The sequence below is a fragment of the Apus apus genome, chromosome Z (assembly GCF_020740795.1).
Source record: "Apus apus isolate bApuApu2 chromosome Z, bApuApu2.pri.cur, whole genome shotgun sequence".
NCBI lineage: Eukaryota > Metazoa > Chordata > Aves > Apodiformes > Apodidae > Apus > Apus apus.
In genome coordinates, this window is record NC_067312.1 from 35,801,080 (window position 1) to 35,825,478 (window position 24,399).

At 38.7% G+C, this 24,399-nt stretch overlaps 1 protein-coding gene across 1 annotated transcript in view; it reads left to right on the forward strand.

The window, feature by feature from the left end:
• Window positions 1-24,399, forward strand: part of ADAMTSL1 (ADAMTS like 1) — a 327,073-nt gene that overhangs the window by 136,900 nt on the left and 165,774 nt on the right. Inside the window, exons 3-4 of the mRNA XM_051643555.1 lie at window positions 9,644-9,771; window positions 20,528-20,573. Coding sequence (XP_051499515.1) covers window positions 9,644-9,771; window positions 20,528-20,573 — 174 coding nt within the window. The remainder of the gene's footprint in view (window positions 1-9,643; window positions 9,772-20,527; window positions 20,574-24,399) is intronic.

Here is a 24,399-nt window from a genome sequence, read left to right on the forward strand (position 1 = left end):
CCTTCATTGCGTTTTCTTCCTTCCTCCTTCCCTCCCTTTCTCTCTTCCTCTGTTTCTCTCTCTTTCTCACCTATTTTTTTACATAAATATTTCCCTTCCACTGAGGTTTAATGTTTCAACCCTTTATGTGGCCCCTTGTTGTTAAAATAAACACATACAAAGCTCCATGAGGTAACTGAGGAAGATGGCAGACCTTCAGAAGAACAGAAGGCTTAATTTATTTTGAATAAACTTCATGATGTCTGGTGTTTATCTGAAATTACACAAATCTTTGCAGAGCTCTCCTCCTTTCTCTGAAATGCCCCCTGACCAGAGAGAACCGTATTCCTGTTGCAGCCTCTGGCACCTTGTCTTAATGCTGTGACCTACTCCAGAGGTGACTCAGCCATCCTAGGATTGACAAGTTTATTAAAATCAGTGCTGATGTGAGAAGGTCTTCCAACACAGACTTTCAGAATTGGAGGTTCTAAATCCAGTCCCATGGGGTTTGGTGCACAGAAGACTCATTGTTTGATGTTGTGACCTGTGCAGATATTTAAGCTGGGTGCATATTTGAACCTTAAGGTGAGCTTACTAAATCAAGGGAAAGTAGCTACTATACACTTCTTCAGTGTATTACCCTGTCCCTTTGAGGGAGATGGTGGTTAACCTGTGGAGCTGGAAGTATTAGCTGCATGTTGGCCACTTTTTCTTGAAGCTGGCACACACAGCCCAGCCAACACACAGCTTTCTCTTCTCTCCACTCAGAGAACACTGGGCACGCAACAGGCCTTGTCACAGCCAACAATTTCAATTTTTCTCTCTTTTACTTTCTGTGTGCCTCTGTGGGCTCTTCCTCCACCCACAGTTCTTGCTACGTGGAAGGCAATCATGAAGTTTCCAAGTGCAAGATGCACTTTTGAACCCATGCTCTTGGGTGGGTTCCGAATTCTGGAAAGTGATTTCACCCATCCTGCATCTGAACCAGTCCTAACCTTGAAAACCCTTCTGAGTCAATTAGGCGACAAGTCTGAGGCTGAGCCAGCTTGGACCTGCTCTGTATTGGATCACCCATGCCTGGTGTTTACACCAGCACAGCAGGATTTAAATACAACAGGGTGTTGTAACTTGGGTCTGTGAGAGTAAGAAAAAAAGCTCTTGTATTCACATTGCTCTGCTGGTGTATATTTTCATATGAGTAAGTGGAGTGAGAGATAGGACTGATCTGAGTTTTATAAGGCATTGTTATAAAATGTTATAGGGAGCACAGCATGCAGCGTGTTGAAGTGATACGGTGTCAGCTCCATCCTCTGCCAGCAACCCTCCCCCAGCTGGCTGCTGCCCTTTTAGGAGAATAAATGAGCTCACGTTTGGCACGTTTCTCTTGGGATACAACTTCAAGTCCAGGTTTGGGAATGGTTGTTTAGCTCCTAAAGTCCTGAGATGGCTGTTTATCATTTCTTCCTGATTTTGTTGTAAAAGCTTGTATATGTTATTGCAAATTTTAAAGGACTGCATGTATATAGCTATATGGCATGCTTCATGGCAGGAAGAATTCCATGGGGCTATCTGAGAGCCCTTGATTTATGAAGTTAATGACTGTCACAGTGTGCAAGTGTGTACAACACTATATGCATTCCTGTTTCAGGAATAGTTCGGTTTGTCCTTACTGCTTGTGCGATAATCATATTCAATCATGCATGACTACGAAGAGAGGAGTTATTTCCCCTTTGATGAACCTTTGCACTCCTGTGCAAAAGGAAAAGTTGCCACAATTTCCCTTTTTCTGTTCCCTTAGCAATAAGCCTACCTTACATGACTGTGCTACTAAAAGTAAAAGAAGACAAAAAGGAGCACGGCACTGAAAAGGACTACCACAGCAAATTTCTACTTATGTCCCTGGAAACTGAACTAGCTGTATGTCTGTCAGGCATCTTCCTTCAGGGTAAAGAAAAATTGTCCTCCCATTGCTCTTCCCCTTGTCTGTGATCACAGAAGCAGAATAAGTGTAGAAAAACAGCAAGAGGATCCCAGTGAGATTTCCTCTTGTCTCCTTCTCATCAAGGTGTCTTCCCCTGTTTTTTCTAAGTAAACGATGATTTTGATCCTGAAGAAAGAGTAAATTAAAAACTATGCAGAAAGAGATTTGGAATTTTTTGTTTATTCCTTTTTAAGAGGCTGAAATGAAAAAATAAATCCTGGCCTGTTTATCTGCACTAGTATCATGCACTGAGCATGAAGCGATTACCCAAAGTACAGTATATACCCTCACACGTGTGCTCCTGTGCCAGTGCCTTCTGTGGGGCATGGAGTCACTCAGATCAAGGATTCCCTGTGCCAGGGGTTTTCCACAGGAAATACTTTCTTGATCCCCTTGCAGGCCTGTTGCCTGGTCTTGCAAGTGCAAAGGAGGTAAAAATTCCTCAGTTAATTTCCAGGACTGTGGAAGCCTGAAGCAAGTGGGCATTTTCTCTCTTCATCTTCTTTTAACTTCTGTGAGAGTAGAATTCCTATTACTTTGGTAAGAATGCCAAGTAGAAAGGTTTTTCTGGTTTGTGTGGTCCTTCTGGAGGGTAGCCACGTGGCAGGTCTAGTGGATGAAATCCTCGCTTCATCTTTACATGGGGTACAGTCAAAATAATGGGAAGACAAGCTATTTACCACACCAGCTGAACAGTGTTCCCTAATCCTGACCCTTAAGCAGACCCTTTGGGAAAAGAAATAAATCAACTTTCATTCCCATTAAAACCTTGGATATATTGCTGAAGCTGGCTGGGGGGACCTCTGCTTTCATGAGGTGCGTGGAATCTGCTTGAAACTAGAGAAGAACTATTATCATGGGGAATCCTACTGCTTCCAGGGAATTATACTCCTCACAAGCATAAGGCTTAGTTTAGTAAGCCTTATGCTTATTAAATTTACATTTCTTTGGTATGGTACAATTATTCTGGAAGTGTGGATGTGCTTCAGTCATACAGGGCTGTTTAAAAGGATGTGCAAATCTCTGCGTAGATACATTAAACACTATTTTTCTGCATTGCAGACTGGACATACCAGAATATTTTACTTAAGATGTTTCCAAGATAATCACTCTGAAAAGTTCCAACAGCTAGTCAGGAATGTCTTGCATGTTAACAATTTGACAGCAATTACCAATATTAATTCAACTGGCTGTGATTTTGTTCTGCCTAGTCTTCCTTCAAAAGCCAGAGATTTCCAAGCAGTTTCCCATCTGAGCTTTAATCCAGCTGTTACCTTGGATGGGATGCAACAAAGATACACAACATTGTGCAAATGAATCTTATAAACAATGTATTTACAGTGGTTGAAGCTTTGAGATATATGTTTCTTACAAAATTATGATGTCACTGGTTTTGACTCCTGCCTTCACAAACATAGATAAACGTTGAGAGCAGTTTCTTCCATGTTCACTACAGACAGCACTTCAGTACTGTGTGATGTATATATTGGACCTCAGTGACAAAGAGACATTAAAGGATGATCAAGGATTACTCAAAGTGGGAGAATGTACGACTTGGCAAAAATTTATGTAGGGATGTGCTTGGATGTAACTGAAAAAGGCAGAAAGATCATATAGATAACTGTGAAAAACACTGGGATTCTGTCCCTAATATCATTTTCACAGTAGCAAAAGACAAGTTTAGGCAATGGCCTCAGAGGAGCCTTGCATATTGTCACTGACAGTTCATCATACCCCTGAACAGTGGGGATACCATAAGAACCTGATGATTTAAATTTCTTAACCAAACCCAGCGGTGAATATCATCTGGGAAATAACTGTGGGTTAAAGTTTGTATCAGTGCCTTCGTCCAGCAAGCAGTTAACGGCATTTTTCATTATCTATATTGCTGCTTAATCTAGGGAACACATGAGGCGCTTGAAAAATATGATTTTAGCAGTGTTTTACTGAATGAGGAGGAAGACTGGAACCCTCAAAAACTATGTAGCAATTAAACAATGTGATCAGTGATTTATAGGCAATTTTTTCTGTCTAACACTGACAAATAGTTGAATTCTGTAGGGACAGATGAGTTCCAAAAAAAATTTAAATTCAGTTCCACTTTGCAACTAAGATTTATTTTCTTAAGGCTGAACTCCTTTCATATATCTCAGGATATGAAAAAAGGTCTTGCTACTTTTCATGTTTCTCCCTCTGTGCACCCACACACACATGTACACACATGCTTTTAGAAGAAATATGGTTCTCTTGTCACGGACGCAGCTCCTGGATGGCCAGGCAGCTGTTGTGATTTAAAGATGTGTGACATTTGTTGTGTTTTTCACATACTATTCTAGATAGTTGAAATTATTTCTGTGTACTATGTGTTAGTGGAGATGATAGGAAAGACCTCTTATCATCTCATACTATGAATATAACATGAATGCCTGACAACTCTTTAATTAATTCAGAAATTACTGCTAAACAATGAAGGTGGATATTTTTAAGAAAATAAATCAGATTTATAGCTCTTTTTGTCTTACTTGATTATGTCAGGTAAGCATGGTTTGTAAGTCCTTTGTTCAGCTTGTAGTTTAAAACTTTTTTTTTTTTTTTAATTTTAGAAGCATCTTCACCTGAATGCCCTATCCACTGATACTGATTTAATTTTGTACACATGATCCTTCTTACTTTGTTGTCTAAAAGCACAAAGCATTCCTTCTTTTTCTCATTAGAAAACTCTGGAAGCCCTCATGCCCGTTTCTTCTGGAGCTGTTCTCTTCAGTGGTAGGGGCAAGATCACCCTCAGGTTAAGTGTGTATTAGGGTATTGAGGGATAAAGAGCAACCTTATTTTGATTACTACTAGCAGACTTCTTTGTTTTGTGTAGATCATTAATAGGAAAATTTCTTGCAGGTGACCTTTCTGCCATTGATGCTATAGGTGTCAAGACATCATTAGTTTTGTGTGGATAAGGCAGTGGGTGTTTCCTGGGAAGCTCAGGATAAGAACCACCTAGAATGGACAGAAGGGTGAGGGAAGCTCTTCTGAAAGCAGCAGCCGGACATAGTAAGCCTTGATGACTGTGTTATGTTACTTTGGCATACACTTGCCTATCGAGAAGCACCAACCTAGGGCCCTTTCAGCCAAGATAAGACTTTTTCTAAGTAGGCTACTTAAAGGAAGTTTTATGTGATGGCCACTTTACTGCATGCAACTTGAATCACATATATGCCCTTTTCTGTTCTTTTTTTCCTCTCCTTTTTTGGTTTCCCCCCCTTTTTTTTTTTTTTTTTTTTTTTTTTTCCCCCTCCGTTTGCAGTTGGCAGAAACTTTAGGGCTTTAAAGGCATACGGTTGGAGTTCTTGTGCTGCAGAACACTCTAATGTTATTGATGGTCATCAAGAGTATTATAATGTAGGATTTTCAGTTTAGTTCATTTTGTTAGATGCTTATTTAGTAGTATAAGCTACTTTTGAAAAATCTGCTAAACTGTAGCTGTTGTTACTTATCCTTTGAAGTTGCAATAGGCCTGCAATAGACAATATTCAGATTTAAAATGGCTTTTTAGTAATTTCTAGAATTTCAAGCTCAGTCTTAACTGTGTGGTTCATGGGAAAACCACTCTAGTTTTTTAACATTAAACATAAATGGAGCTGAAATGAATTATGTTTATTCCACTTGTTAAAAGAAAACTTGGAGCCTGTTCCAGCTTGAGATCACATGCTTTCTGGGAATATATAGGTCTTATAATAAATCTTGGAATGCAAATAGCAGGCACATGGCTGTCCTCTGGGTGGGAGTACAATTTATTTCAGAAATATGTAGACCCTCAGAATGTCTAGCTGTGCTGATGCTTATATTTTGTGATGAGGTAAGAGTACTTGGTTCATGTGACTTTACTTTGCAACCCTTTTTAATTATATCTTTGGACTTTCAAGGAGTAGTGAATTATCTGGAAAAGCACCCATTTGCAGTTTGAAGATATTTGATTCCTTGTAAACTAGAAGCACAGACACACCTTTTCCGTAGGCTAAAAGTGTAAGCACACATTTTTATTTTATAAAAAATACTGTTCAGAAAACAGTCAGCTGAAATAACCTCAGTAAACTGGCATGTCACTCCTCTTATCTCACATGTTAATGGGATTGCATCTAGAGGATGGCTCACATCTGGTCATAGTCAGAATTTGATAACTTCTGTTACTTCCATTTAGTCGTGCATTTATTTTGTTGAAAATAAATCTTTTTGCATTTTAATAAAGGTAAGGTAAACTGTGTAAAATAATTGTTATACACTCATTAGGTAGATCCAGTATCATGTCTCACAGACTAATGTACCTTTTTTCCCCATTAGTATATTCAAAACAAAATTACCAAACTAAATGTTACAGCATCAAAAAGCTGATGCAATCACACATCTAAATTATCTTCCAAAAGCTATTCTGCAAAATTAAGTGCTACATGTGTTTAAAATACCTTTACAAACTGTGCACCATTAAGCAAATTGAAAGTGGAGGCTGGCCACACCGTAGAATAATCCTTTTACTTGGCTTAGCTAGCAACCTCCACTTGGCAAAAATGCTTAAGACAGCATAGTAAGATCAGAGTAAAAGTGCTTCAGCAGAGCTCTTTTAAGAAAGCTTGCCTGCTGCCTGCTTGGTATAGCTTCCATTTCATTCATAAGTGTTATTTGATTAATTAAAAAACAAATAAAACAAAAACAACAACAACAACAACAAATCAGCCTAACTTTTTACATCCTGCTCCTGGATCCCTTTAATTTGATGTACTTTTCATTTTAACACAGCCTGCTTTGGACCATATCATAAAAGTCTTTGAAAAAGATTGGTCTTCTGTGTGTCAGAAGGCCAAACAGATTAAGCTCTATTTAAGTGTCATTTGTGTATTTACCTATTAAAATACTCTGCTTTAAAAAAAGGAGCACTCATGTCCTTCAAGGGTCTGTGAGCAGCAGCATGAGGAATGCAGCACGCAACCATAGTGAAATGCTAGGGAGCTGTGACTGGGTGGACAGTTTGATGTGTTGCTCTGTGTTGGCCCTGCACCTGACCTTGCTAGTCACTGAGCTCTTCCTTTCAGAAGAAATAACCTTATTTGGTGTGTTTGCAGAGAGGGAAATCCTTTCTTTTTTAACCCATTTTACCCAAACAGACTGACTCATTCTTCAATGTCAGGTTTGGACTGTACCTTGGTAAAAGCAATAATGAAAGGGAAATAAGAGAAGATGGCTGGACACAATTTTTATTTTCTTTAAACAATATCTGTATTGAAGTTTGCCAGTTTGGCATACAGCCTAAGCTCACTGAACACAATCAGCTTTCATTTAGTTACCACCAATTTGTTGTGCCAGTGTATCTCAGAGTTGTATCATGCTTTTGGAAGGAATACACAATACAATTACATTGTCAACCTGAGTAAGCTAAGTACTGGTCCATGAGCTAATTAATTACTCACTTCAGTGCAAGAAGACTCCCACAGGACCATGGGAACAACACTGGCAATCTTTTCACCCTTCAGATGCATGGAGCTAATGACTGACAGAGGGTGTGAATGTGTACAACAAACAGATAAGGGGTTTTCTGGATTCAGGAGGAAAAAGTTCAGTGTGAGCTTTATTACTGAGCTGAGTGTAGACGCAGATAATAAAAGACGTAGGCTTTCACTTCAGCTGATCTTATGCCTGGCTGTTTATTCAGCATCACAGATGACGGTAGTGGATGAACTGTAACCCTTTTGCAGAATTTTATAGGAGTAAATGGTTTCCATATTGGAAAATTCTATCATTATTAATGGTTAGCATAGACAATGTATTCCTGACCTCTTTAAGTATACTGAATAGTTAACCTCTTACCCTGATAAACTTCCGATTAGCACACATTTCATATCCTAGCATGCCAGACCTAGTTCTTTGTTCTATAGACACAGACTGGTCAGTTTAGGATCTGGCTTATGTGTGAAAAAATCAGTATCATAGAATCATAGAATTATTCAGGTTGGAAAAGGCCCCTGGGATCACCGAGTTCAACCATCACTCCTACTCCACAAAGTTCTCCCCTAAACCATATCCACCAACACCACATCCAAACAACCCTTAAACACATCCAGGGATGGTGACTCAACCACCTCCCTGGGCAGCCTATTCCAGTGTCTAACCACTCTCTGTGAAAAATTTCTTACTGAGGTCCAGTCTAAACCTCCCCTGTTGCAGCCTGAAGCCACTCCCTCTTGTTCTGTTGCTAATTACCTGTGAAGAGACCAGCACCAACCTCTCTACAACGACCTTTCAGGTAGTTGTAGAGACTGATGAGGTCTCCCCTGGGCCTCCTCTTTCTCAAACTAAACATTCCCAGCTCCTGTTGAAACTGTTTACAGCCCTAAACCATTGCAATATTTTTTTATTTTTTTAAACTGTGAATAACAATATTCAAGACTGGTATATTTCATCAGGTTTCAGATTTCATGACAGAACTTTACATAGCTTAGCTGAAGATAAAATTATTTCAGTGTTGAGCTATCTCTGTGTCTCAGCCCTCAGAGCTGAAAACACTCCTCTAACATTGGCTAGCAATGATGCTTGCTGATGCTTCTCTGCTGAAGGTGTATCATTTAAGTCTTCCTCATATAGTTGTCTTGCCTTCTAATTTATTCCAAATACAGTAAGAATTAGCTATTCACCAGGTATTGACCCAAAGCACACGCTAAGATTTGAAGGAGAATGCTGCCTGGTCACCATCAGACACAGGCATTTTCCATGCACCTTTGCATGGTTCTGTAGGTTATTCTTCCAGCAAAACCACATCACCTATGAGGGACAGTATCTATATAAATGGTTACATTATTTTTGTTCCCACAGATCTATATTTCTGAGGTGTATTTGCAGGAATGAAAATGAGAAGCTGTTTAAATATGTAACTCCATTATTTGGGGCAGGTACTGCTCTACGTTTGTGAGTTAATCCTAGAAGAGTTGAGCATTTCTGAGTCCATCAACTGCTGCTTCTTTGTAAAGTTGTTTGTGCCCAACCAGTAACGTTAACAATAGCATCACCTGGGTCTGTGCCTGGCCTTGCATAAATCCAGCTCTTCAGGCCACTTTCTTTTTGAAGTTAGAAAATAGTAGGGTTAAAAGAATTAGGGAACCTTTGTCCAAAGAGATCTTTGTTCGGAGAAGAAGCAATGATAGTTCCAGTTCCTTACAGTGAGTGCACAGAAGTTGTTACGTTGGATGTCTTTGTATTATGTTGATTCCCTCTGTTGTCATTCTTTTTTTCCAAGAGCATCTTGGAAGGCACTTTTTAGTGTGCCCTTTCATAGTTTTTAACGCAGTGATCAAAAATTCAAAGCACAATTTCTGATGTGTACAATAGTCCACCTCTTTCTTTTAATTAGAAAAAAAATATATCCCTTTCCTCACTGTCCGAAGTGCTCTTTTATAATAGTCATCACCAGTCTCAAAGTGAGACGGAGCATGACACTCAAAGGAAACAAGGAAATTCATACAGCAACCCTCACTGCAAGAACTGGCTGCCAATTAGTAGGAATGTCAGGGGGTAGGAGACTTATTCAGTGCTTTCAACGACCAACATGATACCCTGTAAAGAGAAATGTTAAGCTAGCAACAGTATATTTTTTAGCCTTTAAAAGATTTTTCCTGATTTTTTTTTCCTCCTCTCTTTCCTCAGAGCTCCAGAACAGCTCGCTCAGAGGAAGACCGAGACTCACTGTGGGATGCCTGGGGCTCATGGAGTGAATGTTCACGTACTTGTGGAGGAGGAGCTTCGTATTCACTGAGACGCTGCCTGAGCAGCAAGTAAGTGGGTGAACACTCTTTACTGATGGGAGAATTCAACCTACTCATATATGTCAGACCATAAGAAGTGATTAGTAGATGTCTTGAACTACACTGCAATTTCCAGCCTGGTGCCAAGAAATGATAGTGGTGTGCTTTTTAATTCGGGCAAGCAGCCAACAGATTTGATATGGCAACACTTTTTTAAAATGTAGTGAGAACCTATGGAGATACAAAAGTTGCCTGAACAGCTTGCAAGGCTGCCAGTTACTGAAAAGTGAAACTTCCAAATTCTTTCACCATATAAGTGGTAAGACTTTTCACACAATCACACCAGACTGCAGTTAATTCAGTAGGTTTAGCACCCTGGAATCTCAGCCACACTGAGACTATAAAAGCATCCTATTGGTCCAACATGGCATCCTGAGCTGTATAAGAAAGAGTGATAATTCTGCTGAGGATAGCTTACAAATTAAATTTCATGTAGGAAGTCTTCCATACCAGCAAACCCTCCCCAGCAAGCAGAAGTAGAATTGCCCAGTGCAAAGCTGAAGTCCGAGTACCCAGTCAGATATCTGAGATTTTATTACTCCCCATTCACAAGCTTGCAAGGGAACATGGACAAGTCATGTGACGTCATTTCCACTCTATAGTATATGTAAGTTTTAGCTGCAAAATATGTCTGGTAAATATTATTTCTACCTACTGTAGGAAAAAGTTTACCTGCAGTAAACATGATGTATGTGATAAATATTAGCAGATTTCTAATAAAGGATATGAAAGAAAACTCCAGACCCAAACTGTTTGCCTCACTTCCATGTCTGTTACCTTACATATTGTATTACCAAAAATATAATATAATTTTCCATCCTGCATATGGTTTTTTTCATATTTTCTTTCATAGGTTTATGAAACTGATGTTAAAACAAACTGCAACAATACACTCCAAATTGTTTCCTACATATGGCATTTTAATAGATGATGTTATTTAGTGAAGACAAGAAACAATACAAGGCATTGAATCACAAAATCAGAATTTTGTGTTTTAGCTTTATCTATGGACAGTTTGGTTTTCTATTCCAGCATTATTGAGTTGAGAGTGTGCAAAATTCAGCTGGAAGGAGCAAAGATAGGCAAAGGCATCTACTGAAACCAGTGGAAAGGCAGTACTTTCCTATTCCATTTCCATGAAGGAAGGAAAAAAAAAATTAAAAAAATAATAATGAAAAAATAGAATTATTTGGTTTTTAAACATGATGCCAAATTCTCATCTCCTGTTAGTGGTTCTGTAAACACCTTGAAACTGGCAATTGTAGAGAACTGAACCTGGTTTCAGTGACAGTGTATGCTTCTCAGATTTAGGAAAATAATTGATCTTCTGTGTGTTCCTTTAATGTAAACATGAATCCAGGCATACCAGGAGACCTGGGGAATGTGTGTAATACAAGGGCTTGCTTGCTGACTACACCCCTGCTCTGCTGCCACCTGACTCAGTAGTTTCCAGAGGAAAAAAGTCTTGGAATTCCATTACAGTAGTAGTAGTAGTAGTCACAGTGCTTTGTAATATATAACCACTCCTTCTGGGCAGGCTCTCCCTATATGCTTATCTTTAGTTCTTGTTCTATTCTGGATGTCCCTGAAGCTACCACAGTGGGACAGGGAATAAACTTATAAATCACACAGTACTTGTTTTTCATACAATACCTTACTGCTGTCCCATCATACATAAGCAGTGCTTCCTGCCTTAAGAAATTCACTGCGTGCTTGGGCCTACTCAAATGTGGAAGCTTCCTGCTTCCAGAATAAAATGCAGAGGGTTAATTGTGCACAACTTTTGCTAGCAAGTAGCAATAAATCTTAAATAGTAAAATTTGATCTGGAATTAGCACAGTATCAAATATGTGATAGTTTTTCCTATTTCTTGGTCTGTGTACAACTGTTAATGAAATAAAAGTTTAAAAGATTAATATTTGTGCTACGCAAGCATTTTAAGTCACTAAGAAAAAGACAGAGTGGGAGCAGGGGAAAGAAACTAATCCAGACTTTGAAGGTTTGGAAATAAGCCTGTGCACTTGAGTATTTCAAATCTGTCAAGGCTAGAACAAAATGTCTACCTCTCTGGGACAATTTCTTGGTTGGTACAATTTATCTCACGTGTTTGCTGTGTATAATTTCATGGCAGCATGAAAGAAGATACTAGATAATTCTGACAAAAGAAAACTGGCAATGCATTTATATGTTTTGGAACAAATTAATCCTAAATATTTCTCAGCCTAGGAGGAATATTCATGCTTTGTATCTTTTAGTTCTGTATGAGGTGACTTTCAGAGCATTACATGAAAAGAGAGAGCCCAGTGCATCTGCTTTGAAGAAATGCAAAGACTATTTACCCATTCCTAAACATCATTAATATATGCAGCTAAATAAAGGAACCAGTTTTCTTTCCAGCTTTTGCTTGCCAAAGTTATGTTAGTGCTTGTGTTGTTTGTTTTGGAACCATGTTTTGTGTTACGCCTTCACAGCTGTGATGAAAGAATGGAAAGTGTTACTGAAAAATTCTATTTTCTGATGTTTTAGATGGCAAACATTTCAGGGTAGGGACTGTTTAACAATATATTTCATTTAAACAACTGGTCCTGATTATAATGAGGATATTTAGTACGATAGTGATATGAATAAATATGCCAGTCACGCAAGCAGACAGAAGTTGTCAGCCCAAGTCAACTATGCAGCCTGCTATTCTGTGCTGGCAGTGAGCAGCACTGGGTCACTCCAGTGGCAGAATAAGCCCCAGGAAAATAATATTTTTATAACTAGTAGTTAAAGACTGGGCTAAACCTAAAAATATGACACTTTTTGTGCTCTTTGTTGGCATTAACTTTTATAATTTCAGATTTTCTTGCTATTTTCACAAAAGGATGTTACACTTGTTTGACTCAACTCACTTGAAAGTGAACCTCACAGCCTAAGTACACATTGGGTGAAGAAGTATTTATTTTTGTCATTCTGGGGTGATTTGTCCTCAAGGCTCAGGAAAGAGAAACTCCTCAACATCTCCTCTCCATCATGAACTGTCACACAGCACTTCTGGTCAAGATCTGTAGAGAGGACAACCATAGACCACTCTGTTTTTTTCTTGAGGGCCAAACTAGTAACTCTCGTGCTTCTATAAAGAGCCAAGATTAGCTATTGCATATGATTAATATCAAAAAGTAATTGGGTATTAGTATTAGCTATTGGATACTTTGTCTACAAGGATGCTGAAAATACACAGGCAGAGCAGGTGGCTAGACACTGCACTAAGGTCTTTGCCCTCTTCCTTGCAATCTGGCTATTATTTTTTCTGTCTGTCTATTGCACAACACAGCTGGAGTTTGTCCTCCAGCACAATGATTGACAATACTCATATGTTCAATCCAGGTATTACTAAGTGTGCCTGTTGATACAAGCAAATTCAAAGAGAGTAATAAAGGGCTGAATGCTCTTTAGATGTCTTAGATTTATGTACATTCATTTACTTTTCTTTTATTGGAAAATATTTTCAAATTGTAAAAGAAATTATAAATTCTCTGTATGTTCTGGAATTGTACTTTACATATTCATAAATACTGCAGGAATATCAGTAGTATTCTACTGTTTCTAGGCTTGATAGGAAGATAATTGTGATTTTTTTTCCCTATCATCTTCCAAATTCATCATCACTTTTTACTTTAGCAAGGCTGTAGGTAGCAGAACAGCTGGATGTCCTAGAGTTTTGGGAATGATTTTGGCACATAACAGAAAAGTAGTCTCTTCCTTCAGTCTGTGTAGCAACCCTACCTGTTACTGTTGCTGCTGTTTCCATATAATGTGTGCAACAGGGAGCAGTTTGTGAGTGCACAGCAGAGTACTAAGCTGCTTATGGAGTCTCATGGATACTGAATCTGGGTTTAAGGGGTCAAAATTTGAAAGCATCACTCTTACCTCTGGGATGTAATATGAAGAATACTGAATAGAGTGGAGGTTTTCCGCTTTTATATGAGGGATGTATGTTTAGTAACAAGGGAAGATCTATACAAATGACACTCAGTTTTAAGCAAGCTTGTTTTGGTTGATCAGTAAAATAGTCGCAGAGACATAACTGTAGAGGTTGGGTCTAATAAACCAGCTAGATTAGCTAAAATTAGGTCAATTTTATGCTATGTGACATTCTTCATAAGACAGAAGATGCCCAATATAAGTTTGATTTATAACATTAAGGTGTAGTATTTTCTCATTTTGATCACACAGATTATCAGTTCACAAATGAAAAATCAGATTATTTGGTGCCTATGAGATCATGATTGAATAGATGTGTGTTACTCATGTTAGTTTGAGGTTAAGTAATAGAGTGAAACCCCTTTACAACAACACTGACTAACATTGAAAAGGTGATACATCAAATACTATGTATTTTTAAAATACCATTTAAAGTTTCAGCCATATATTCCATTGATACCAAAACATTTTCTACTGTTGTGTTGCTGAATTCAGAATTTAGTCCAAGTGTGTGGCTGTTGCCTCTAGTTGCAGGCTACAGCCACAGATTCATCTGTCTCAGGGGCTTAGATTGCAAAAAGACTCTGAAATTTGATATTGACATTGATAAAATGTCCTTTAAACTTTCTGAATGAAACTTAAAATGGAACAGTTATTCTAGTTTTTGGGTTGTTTCTTTATCAGATAGAAGCTAACATAAATTACTACAAGTATTGTCTATTGATATACATGTGATCTGCTTTAAACTGGCACTGTTAAATAAGACAAGTTATGTCACTTTATGAAATGTTCCTATGCCAATGAGAAATACAATTTTAAATACTGTGGCTTTTTTATGACTTCTAGAATAAGCCCTTTGCTGCCTGTAGAATAAAGAGCAAAATATTTTTGCACAAATGCTGTCATAATTACTGATTATGTCCATAAAAGTGAACAGTGTTCAGAATAAGCACACAATGTCACTCAATGGGAATACAGTCAGTGTCAAAAAATTCTTAGGTCACCTCTGCTACCAATTATTCTAGAGGATGGTTCCTATTACCCTTATCAAAACTACACCTGTAAACTATTACAGCGTGTAACTTCATTGAAAATGACCTTCAGAATATCTCAATAGCTGGACTGTTTTCCACTTCAGTTGCTAACTGTAGCTGGTTTACTCAATAAAGGATATCATCCATCCATATGGGGTGATTTGAAATACTTGGAAGTAAATTTCATAATGTTTAGTTTGTAGTTGCTTCTGGTTAAAGCTGTGTCATCTAGCCTATTCTTTAAAGGAAATTTTTATTCTACTTACTGTGGCATTAGTCAAATATGTAATCATGAGTACATTTCCTGCTTTCATTTGATAGAGAAGCATTTCCTTTTTTTTTTTTTTTTTTTTTTTTTTTTAGAAAGATTACAGTTCTAGTTCTTCCTAATGGCAGAAGCAGCAAGTGACAATCTTAAATTTATATCAACACTATAAAAAGCTGCAAATTTTACACAATCTAGATCACCACTGTAGTCTGTGGAGTGATTGCGGGTCATCTTTAGAGAGCCAGTTAGTCACATTATGCTGGCTCTCGTGATTTCTGGCTTCTGCACCTCAGTGAAATACCTAAAAATCTAAAAAATATTTTCCTAGTTTTGTTTTCCTGTGTAATCCATGGCTAGAGTTGCCACAAGGATGTTACATGTTTGTGCTTTGGGTGGGAAACTAATCTGTGTAGTGATGAGTGGTAGTTAGCATTCTACCTACATGTGAGTGATGGATACAACCCTCATAGATCTGTCTCTCTTGAGAAACAGTCTCCCTAACAGAAATGTCAGTGAAGCCTTCACTTGGATGATGTACTGTTTGTAAATCCAGGTTCACCGAAAGAGCTGTTGTATGTTCGTAATTCTTTCAATAAATCAGTTCTGAGATTTAAATGAAAATAATTAAATCAGCCAGGCCTTTGCATGGTGTGGAGGTTTTGTAAGCCTTACTACCTACAAAAGAAGTTAAGATGTGATTCCCTGAAGCCCCAAGCAATGGATTGTACATGAAGAAGCACAGGCATCTCAGTGAAGCTGGGCTAACACACAGGGTCCAGACATAGGTCCAAACTTCCTCAAACTGTGGAGAACTTGGGTTACTTGTCATTTCATCTGTTTTGTAAAGACCAGCTGGAAAATTTGGATCCAGATTCAAGCTCAGGCATGCTCAGATTTGGGGTGATAGCATTTATGGGCCTGCAATATGTTCTAGGTGCTACCTTTATGATACAGCAGGCCAGATGAGATTTAGTATCGTATTTTCTTTCCTCTGGACTCTGAAGAGACCTCTTGCCATGATTTTCATGAAAGGCAATTCTTTAATTCTTGCTTTTTTTTTCTGTCTTTCTTGGCAGGTGAGCAACTGAAAAACATTTGTGACTATAATTGCTTCTGCACATCTGCAATATGTGTTGTATGCACAAATCTAAAGTTAAAGACACATTTTAAAGATTGTTAAGAAAAAAATATTTTTTCATGACAAAGAAATGCACAAGACTAAATACTTAAAAATAAATAGTAGTCTGAAAGCAGTCTGACAGATATTTCTCCTTCTTTTCCTTTATCCTTCTTAATTTCAATTTTTGTTATTTTAATTGGACTAGCCAGTCATATTTTACTAAAAGTTTAGGGAGTGTCATTGCATGCCAGCTGCTACTTATAAATAACATTCAGTGACTCTAAATAATGCCATTCTTTCTGGCATAGATTATTGCAATAGTTCTAATTCTAGTTGACCACAATTACTTTAGACCTTTAAGGGGAGGGATTCCTTCTACAAACTGTAGCTTGGAGAAATAAATGCCAGGGTTTCAGGTTGTTTGCATTAAGAGAAGTGAATATTTTAATATATTAAAAGTTGTTAAACTTTGAGAAGCTTTACTGGAAACAAGTGACTAGGCTTGAAAAATGAAACACGATTCCCAATATCTTGCTTTTCTTTCATATTCACATGATAATAATTGCCTGTCAAGCAAAACCCTCAGCTACCTTTTCCCTCCGCAAAATTCTTTGCAGTGTATAGGAAACACAGAGGACTGTAGAAGTACCCGTTACTGCTCCCATTCTTTGAGTGCTCTCTTAAATGAAACTTGCCATTTGGGATTATTTCAGAATTTTCCAAGTGGCTGTGTCTACTCCTTGCTGATGTGAGTTCTTATTTATATCCTGCAGAGGTCAAAGGATGTGTGGTGACTCTATTTCACAACATGGTCTCACTAATCTGCTGTGGTCTTTCTTTGCATGTTCAGTGCTTTGAAAATCTATTGTGAAAACATCAACTCAGACCAAAAACAGTTTGTCTGCTTTGGGTTGATGAGTAATAACTGTGAAACTACTGAGCTTAAACACCAAACACCCCCAAGTTTGGTCTCGGAGAAGGAACAAGTGGAGTTTTGTAAGAGTGGTTTCTAGTATTCAAGGATCATCACAACACTAGCTGCATCCAGAATTCAATCATAGAGTCATAGAATGGTTTGAGTTGGAAGGGACCTTAAAGATCATCTAGTTCCAACCCCGCTGCAGGGGCAGGGACATCTCCCACTAGATCACGTTGCTCCCAGCCACATCCAACCTGGCCTTCATCCTTCCAGGGATGGGGCTTCCGCAGCTTCCCTAGGCAACCTGTTTCAGTGTCTTTTAGTTCTTTAGTGCCTATGCACTAAAGAATTTCTTCCTAATATCTAACCTAAATCTCCCTTCCTCTAGTGATAATCCATTACCCCATGTTGTCTCACTACAAACCCTTGTGAAAAGTCCCTCCCCAGCTTTCCTGTAGGCCTCTTTGGGTACTGGAAGGCCTCTGTGAGGTCTTCCCAGAGCCTTCTCTTCTCCAGGTTGAACAACCCCAACAGTTTCAGCCTGTATTCATAAGAGAGGTGCTCCAGCCCTCTGATCATCTTCATGGCCCACCTCTGGACTCTCTCCAGGAGCTCCATGTCCTTCTTATGTTGGCTCCAGAACTGGACACAGTACTACAGGTGGAATCTCACAAGAGCAGAGTAAAAGGGGAGAATCACCTACCTTGACCTGCTGTCCGTACTTCTTTTGATTCAGCCCAGGACACAGCTGGCTTTCTGGGCTGCAAGCACACATTGCTGGCTCTTGTTGAGCTTGTCCACTGTCACACCCAAGTCACACCCAGCCCTTCTCCTGTGGACTGTTTTCTATCCATTCTACCCCTAGCCTGTATTTGTGCTTGGGATTGCCCCGACCCAGGTGCAGGACCTTGTACTTGAACTTGTTGAACTTCATGCAGTTTGCATAAGCCCACCTCTCAAACCTTTCAAGGTCCTTTGGATGGCATCCCTTCCCTCCAGCATGTTGACCTCACCACACATTTTGGTGTCATCAGCAGACTTGCTGAGGGTGCACTCAATCCCAATGTCCATGTTGCTGACAAAGATGTTAAATAGCACCAGTCCAAGTACTGACCCTTGGGGAACACCACTCATCACAGGTCTCCATCTGGGTATCAAGCTGTTGGTCACAACTCTTTGAGTTGGCCACCCAGCCAGTTCCTTACCCAATGAGTGATCCATCCATTGAATCCGTACTGTTCAGGATGTCATGCAGGACAGTGTCAAAGGCTTTGAACAGGTTCAGGTAAGTGTTTTTGGTTGCTCTTCCTTTGTCCACCAGTGCCGTCACCCCATTGTAAAAGGCCACCAAATTAGTCAGGCAGGATTTGCCCTTGCTGAAGCTGTATTGACTGTGACCAATCACCCCTTTTGTTTTCTATGTGCCTTAAGCAGAGCTTTCAGGAGGATCTGCTCCACGATCTTGATGGGCACACAGGTGAGACTGACTGGTCTGTAGTTCCTCGGGTCTTCTTTTTTTCTCTTTTTGAAAATGGTGGTTATGTTTCCCCTTTTCCAGTCAGTGGGGATTTCTTCAGACTGCCAAGACTTCAAATATCATGGACAGAGGCATTGCAACTTCAGCGACCAGTTCCTTTAGGAGCTGTGCATGTATCCTGTCAGGTCCTGTGGACTCGTGCACCCTCAGGTCCTTCAGATGATCACAGGCCTGCTCTTCTCCCACAGTGGGGAGATCTTCCTTTTCACAGTCCATGCCTTTCCCTTCTCCAACTTGGATGGCCTTCTCTATGTCCTGCATGACCAGGTCTCCAGTTTCCGTCTGGGCCCACATTGCACTTTTTTCTGATTACTGTGATTATAATTTTTATTATAGCCCTGCTAAAACTGTTTTTGCTAATGCTAGATATTCTGAGCACACTTTTCACTTCTGTGTACACTTGAAATAAGTAAAATGTACTTGAATTAATTATATAACCTTAAAAAAGCATTGAACTAGTGGTATTTGTATTATGTTTTTAATAACATTCTATATACATCAAATGCTACACAATTACATATGTTGTGTTTCTGTTTATGCTTCTCCTGAAAGAAGTGACGGGGTTTATTTACTAGTTTATCTTTTTTGCAATCATCTACACCACTGTGATATGACTGCAAAATTGTGTTTTGACCTGATTTTTTACTCATATAGATGTAAATGATTACTGGCAGAATTTCACAATTAAGTCTTGTGGAGAAAGGTGGGAGGAAGGATGACTTTAATAATTTAAAGGAAATTTGTTCGGTTTATTTTAGAGTTAACTCAGTATGGAAAAAGTTTTTCTGTTTTTGAAAAAATGAAGGAGAAAGTTGCTGTTCTTTCTCTTAGATACTTCAAAATAGTTTGGATTTAAAACTTCGGTCTTGGCAGGCACTTAGTCCTCAAGGAATGTGTGCATGTTAAATCCTGGCCAAAAAATAATTAAAAAAAAAAAGACAGGAAAAATTAAAAAAGTTGTGAAATTAAGAAATTAAAAATGTAAGACATTCTGTTCTGTTGATGGATAATCTTTAGAAGACAAACCCTGCATTCTGATTTGTACTGAGGACCTCAACAGAGTATGCTATCTGCACTCAAAACCACATGAATCTTCACCTAAGGTCGAGTACTCAGAATACACCCTGCTGAGTGCTAGAAAGATATCTGGGTGCTGAACTTTCTTCTGGGAGCTCTGCCAACATCAAGATTAGTATGGGTCTTCTGTTGGGGAAAGGGAGGAGAGCACATATCGGGGCATTTGCTCTCCTTGACCTCTGCTGGACTCAGCTGCTCTTTGCATGCTGGTTTGCAGCAGCAATCTGGGAATAGTGAGGGGCTTGATGGATCAGGAGCAGGGGGGCAAGTGGAATTTTATGCTCTCCTTCTCCCTTTTAGGGAGAATCAGGAAATAGCTGTGCCCTGTTAGCCTGTCATTTCACACAGTTGAAAACAGGTTTCCTTCCTCTCAGTGCACAGGTGGTTCCCCAGCAGACAAGGCCCAACTACTCAGTCGGTGCCAGTGCTCAGGCATGTGCCTGGGTAGAGGAAGAGCTGTGAAAATATTGTGGATAGTTAGGAGACACAGGGTATTATTAATGTGATACAGATGTTGATTTCCGGCTACATTCTGTACTCTGACCTCCAGCATAAATTTTAAACTGATGCCACCTTCTTGAAACTCATTTTTAAAACAGAGGTAGGAAAATGAGGAGTTGTAGAATTCACACCTCAATACCTGTACAGGGACAGTGAACCCTTTACTTTAGGGAAGTGGGCTAGTGGGGGATTAGGTGATTTGAGATCTGTGTAGGAAAAGATACTAACATAGTAAACATTATGTGGTTGGTTTTTATATTCAGTTAATAACATTTGTGCGTTTATTTTTAATTTTTGGACACAGGACCTGTGAAGGGCGAAACATCCGGTACAGGACGTGCAGCAATGTGGTAAGTGAAGCAGAGCTTTGATATGATACTAATCATCACATAAGACAGTCATGGCCATACTACAAAAAATAATTTGATAATGTGAAAGTGAAAATACTGTAGCTATCTAAACTGCCTTCATACCACAGGACCAGAGGCAAACTGCAGTTTCTTGAAAAGCTGAATACAATATGGTATAGCATGATGCTAAGACTGTTTGGAAGGGATTGCAGATGCAGCCTTTCCAAATAGTCAGTGAAACTTCAGAGTTGCTCTTTACAACCCCCTGGCAGAATCAAGACCATTTGTTTTCGCAGTATTACTTTGGTAACCAGCTGGTTCACATTGGGCAGTCTGTCAGGCTGGAGGATTAAGCTGTTAAGGGCTGAAAACAAATTAGTAAGAGATACATGTTTCTGTTCACCTGTGCCTTCCCAGCATTGGAACTCTTGTGTATGTCTTAGAAAAGCCATTTTAGATAGCCTGCACCAGTGTTTTGGCCTTTGTAAAGGCTCTTACTTTTATATATATATATATATGTGGTGGATATAGTTTTCAATACAATAAAATAAGAGCCTTCAACTTCTGTGCTCACATAAGTGAAAGTGTGTTTTTGCTGGTGAAAATGGAAATATAGACTTCCATATGGAAAGTTTTATTGAGTGCCAAGAATAGTAAAAGCTCTCAAATTACATGGAGAAATGTCAGTTTTACCAGTAAAGATGGAAAATGAAATCAAACATGCAATGGACCAAGCTTTCTCAAGCCTGATAGGAACATATTCAGAAGTCTTTCAATAGGTGCTTTGTCTAAAAAAGTTTAAAAGTTTAAGATAAAAAAAAAAAAGAATACATTTCCTCATATTTAGCCTATATTTTCTTCAATAGACCACAGTTCATAATGGAAGAAACTGCTTCTGTCCAAGTGGTAGTCTCCCATGCAGTAAAACTTCTCACATTTCTTCCTCTGAAATTTGTTCTGGGTATATCCCTTGTGTTCCTGAAATCTCTCATCAGTCTAGACATCTGCTTCACTAACTGACAGCAACTAAAGTAGTCCATAAATAGGTCTGCTGGCTAATTAACAGATCATTTTCCATCTCTGAGGCTCTTCAGCTGCACCGTGACAGTGGAAGAAATAGGAAGCTTAACTTGTGTCAGTGGAATATGACACAAAAAGAAGAAGAACAACAAGAGAGATACTATAAAGGGTAACTGGACTACAGTTAGATCTATCGGTTATGTTTTGGTTTATGAATGCATGCACATTGTAGCAGTCCCCTTCTGTCCTGCCTTTGTGTACACTAAGAGCAGTGAGACAAACTAGCATCCTGCTCTGCTGCCATTATCTGGGTCACCCTCATGAGAGGCTAGGGTCTTACCTGTGTTGTAACTCTTATTTTAGAATAATTAAGGGTTGCAACTTTCCACGATAAGGAATTAATTCTTTTAGTTTAATTTTTAGCTCAGGTTCTGCTTTGGAAATACGCTCATGAACAGTTTACCTTCAAAATAAAACTGTGTAATTTTGTCAGGCAGTTCCTTTATGTACCTTGTATTTGGCTATAAGTAAACCAAACTGAAATTTTCAAAGTGCTTTACTATGCTGAAATCAGTGACAGTTTTGCCACTGAATTATGAAGACCCAGGACTGCCTTTATTATTTTAATACCCTTTTTTTAATTTAAAATAAAAAATGGTGAAGATGGATTGTCCTACCTTGCTCTTTTCCTTAGTAAAAGGATGAAATGAGTTTGTTTGTTTTTGGAAAACTTCCAAAACCAGCAATAAATCAAACTATTCTCAAGCTTCTGACTTCCTCATACTTTGACCAGGCTCTCAAAATATGGCCTCATGTTATGAGGAAAGTACTCATCCATATTCATTTTGCAGATACTTGATTTCAGGGTAAAGTATTTTCTATTTTTGAATCATGTTGAGTCTTTGATTCAGCTGTTATGCTTTCCCACGTATCATTTTTATTAATTTGATGTACTTTGCACCAGTATTCACAATATCATTGCAATGGCACTGCCACCATCATCAACATCAGAACTTGTGGCAGGATCCTCCCACAGCCATAGTTGTCTTCAACCCCATGTTCCTGGGATTAGGTACCACTTTGAAATAGTTTGTGCAGGACCAATAGAAGCCTAAAGCAGTTTTGGAATGCTGGACATGCATCTCTGCACTTCAGTTCATTCTGTTATTGAACCGTGTAACTGTACCACAGAAATACTGTTTGTTTCTTTCAGAGTAGTAAAAAAACCCATATATTTTCTCTTTAATTAAGTCTAGTGGCTTTGTTTCCAAAATCCAGGGATACATACACACAAACTGGGTCTTGGAAACAACTCATTAAGCCTGTGGCTTGTCATGGAATTCTGCACTGGAAAAGGCACACAGTATTACGTGTATTATTGTTAACTCAGACTTAAGATTTTAAGATTTCATCCACTTAAGCTTCCAGGCTCAGTAAGACCTATATTTTCATCTGTTAGATGACAGTCTCTTGCTTTAAAGGAAAATGAGAGCAAATCCCCCCATTCCACCCCTGCAAATGAAGCTAGCCATCATGCATTGTGGAAAATTCCAGTTAGATTCCTGTGGAAATCAGTGAGTCCTGAAATACAAGCTTTTATTACCACTATCTTGTGCACAACCTGCAAACTGTTAATAAAATAACCAGACTTTTTATTTTCTGCAGACTGTCTTTCTGTTAACTGACATTTTTTTTGTTTATATTAATGTATGCTTACATGGAAGAACAGTCACATACACTAAAAACAAACTGTATTTCAAAGGTGAAACTGGAGATTTGGAAGAATACTTTTTAGAGTAATGAACACAACTTCATAGGCACTATCATTTGCAAGATTTTGCTACAGCTGGTTTTAATTCATCCTGAAATTAAGTTATGGGGGCAGGATGAGGTGAGGGGTTGAAGAATGGGATAAAAAGAGAGGCAAAGGGAGAGAGTGGTCCATCTCTTCCTTCAGTGACCTGTATAATTCTAGGAATGCTGAACTATATTGCATACTATAGGCTGTAAAACAGATTGATACAGCTGTCTGTAAAACTTCTAAGCTGCAAAAGACAATTCTAGTCCAGTGTGTTCACTGCTTGCATTGCCTGGTGTTGATCATAAACTGGAAAGATAATGGATATGGAGCTACATGTGTAAATATTAAAAGAAGGAATGAGGCAATCTGAAGATGATTTAGGATTGAATGGCATCCGCTTTTTTTTCTTCCTATTCATGTTGACTCCAAGTATTTTTCAAGCCATTTTAGAATATAATCATGGGGGGAGAGAGGGATTAATTTGTTTTTCTATAGAAAATTACTCTGATTGCAATGAAAACATGTTTTTGTACCTAGCTGGGTTGTTACATTAAACATGCAAAAAAAAAAAAAAAATTCCAAACTGAGTAGGATTTTTTTTACTAGCTTCTTTCTTTCTTTCTTTCTTTCTTTCTTTCTTTCTTTCTTTCTTTCTTTCTTTCTTTCTTTCTTTCTTTCTTTCTTTCTTTCTTTCTTTCTTTCTTTCTTTCTTTCTTCCTTTCTTCCTTTCTTCCTTTCTTCCTTTCTTCCTTTCTTCCTTTCTTCCTTTCTTCCTTTCTTCCTTTCTTCCTTTCTTCCTTTCTTCCTTTCTTCCTTTCTTCCTTTCTTCCTTTCTTCCTTTCTTCCTTTCTTCCTTTCTTCCTTTCTTCCTTTCTTCCTTTCTTCCTTTCTTCCTTTCTTTCTTTCTTTCTTCCTTCCTTCCTTCCTTCCTTCCTTCCTTCCTTCCTTCCTTCCTTCCTTCCTTCCTTCCTTCCTTCCTTCCTTCCTTCCTTCCTTCCTTCCTTC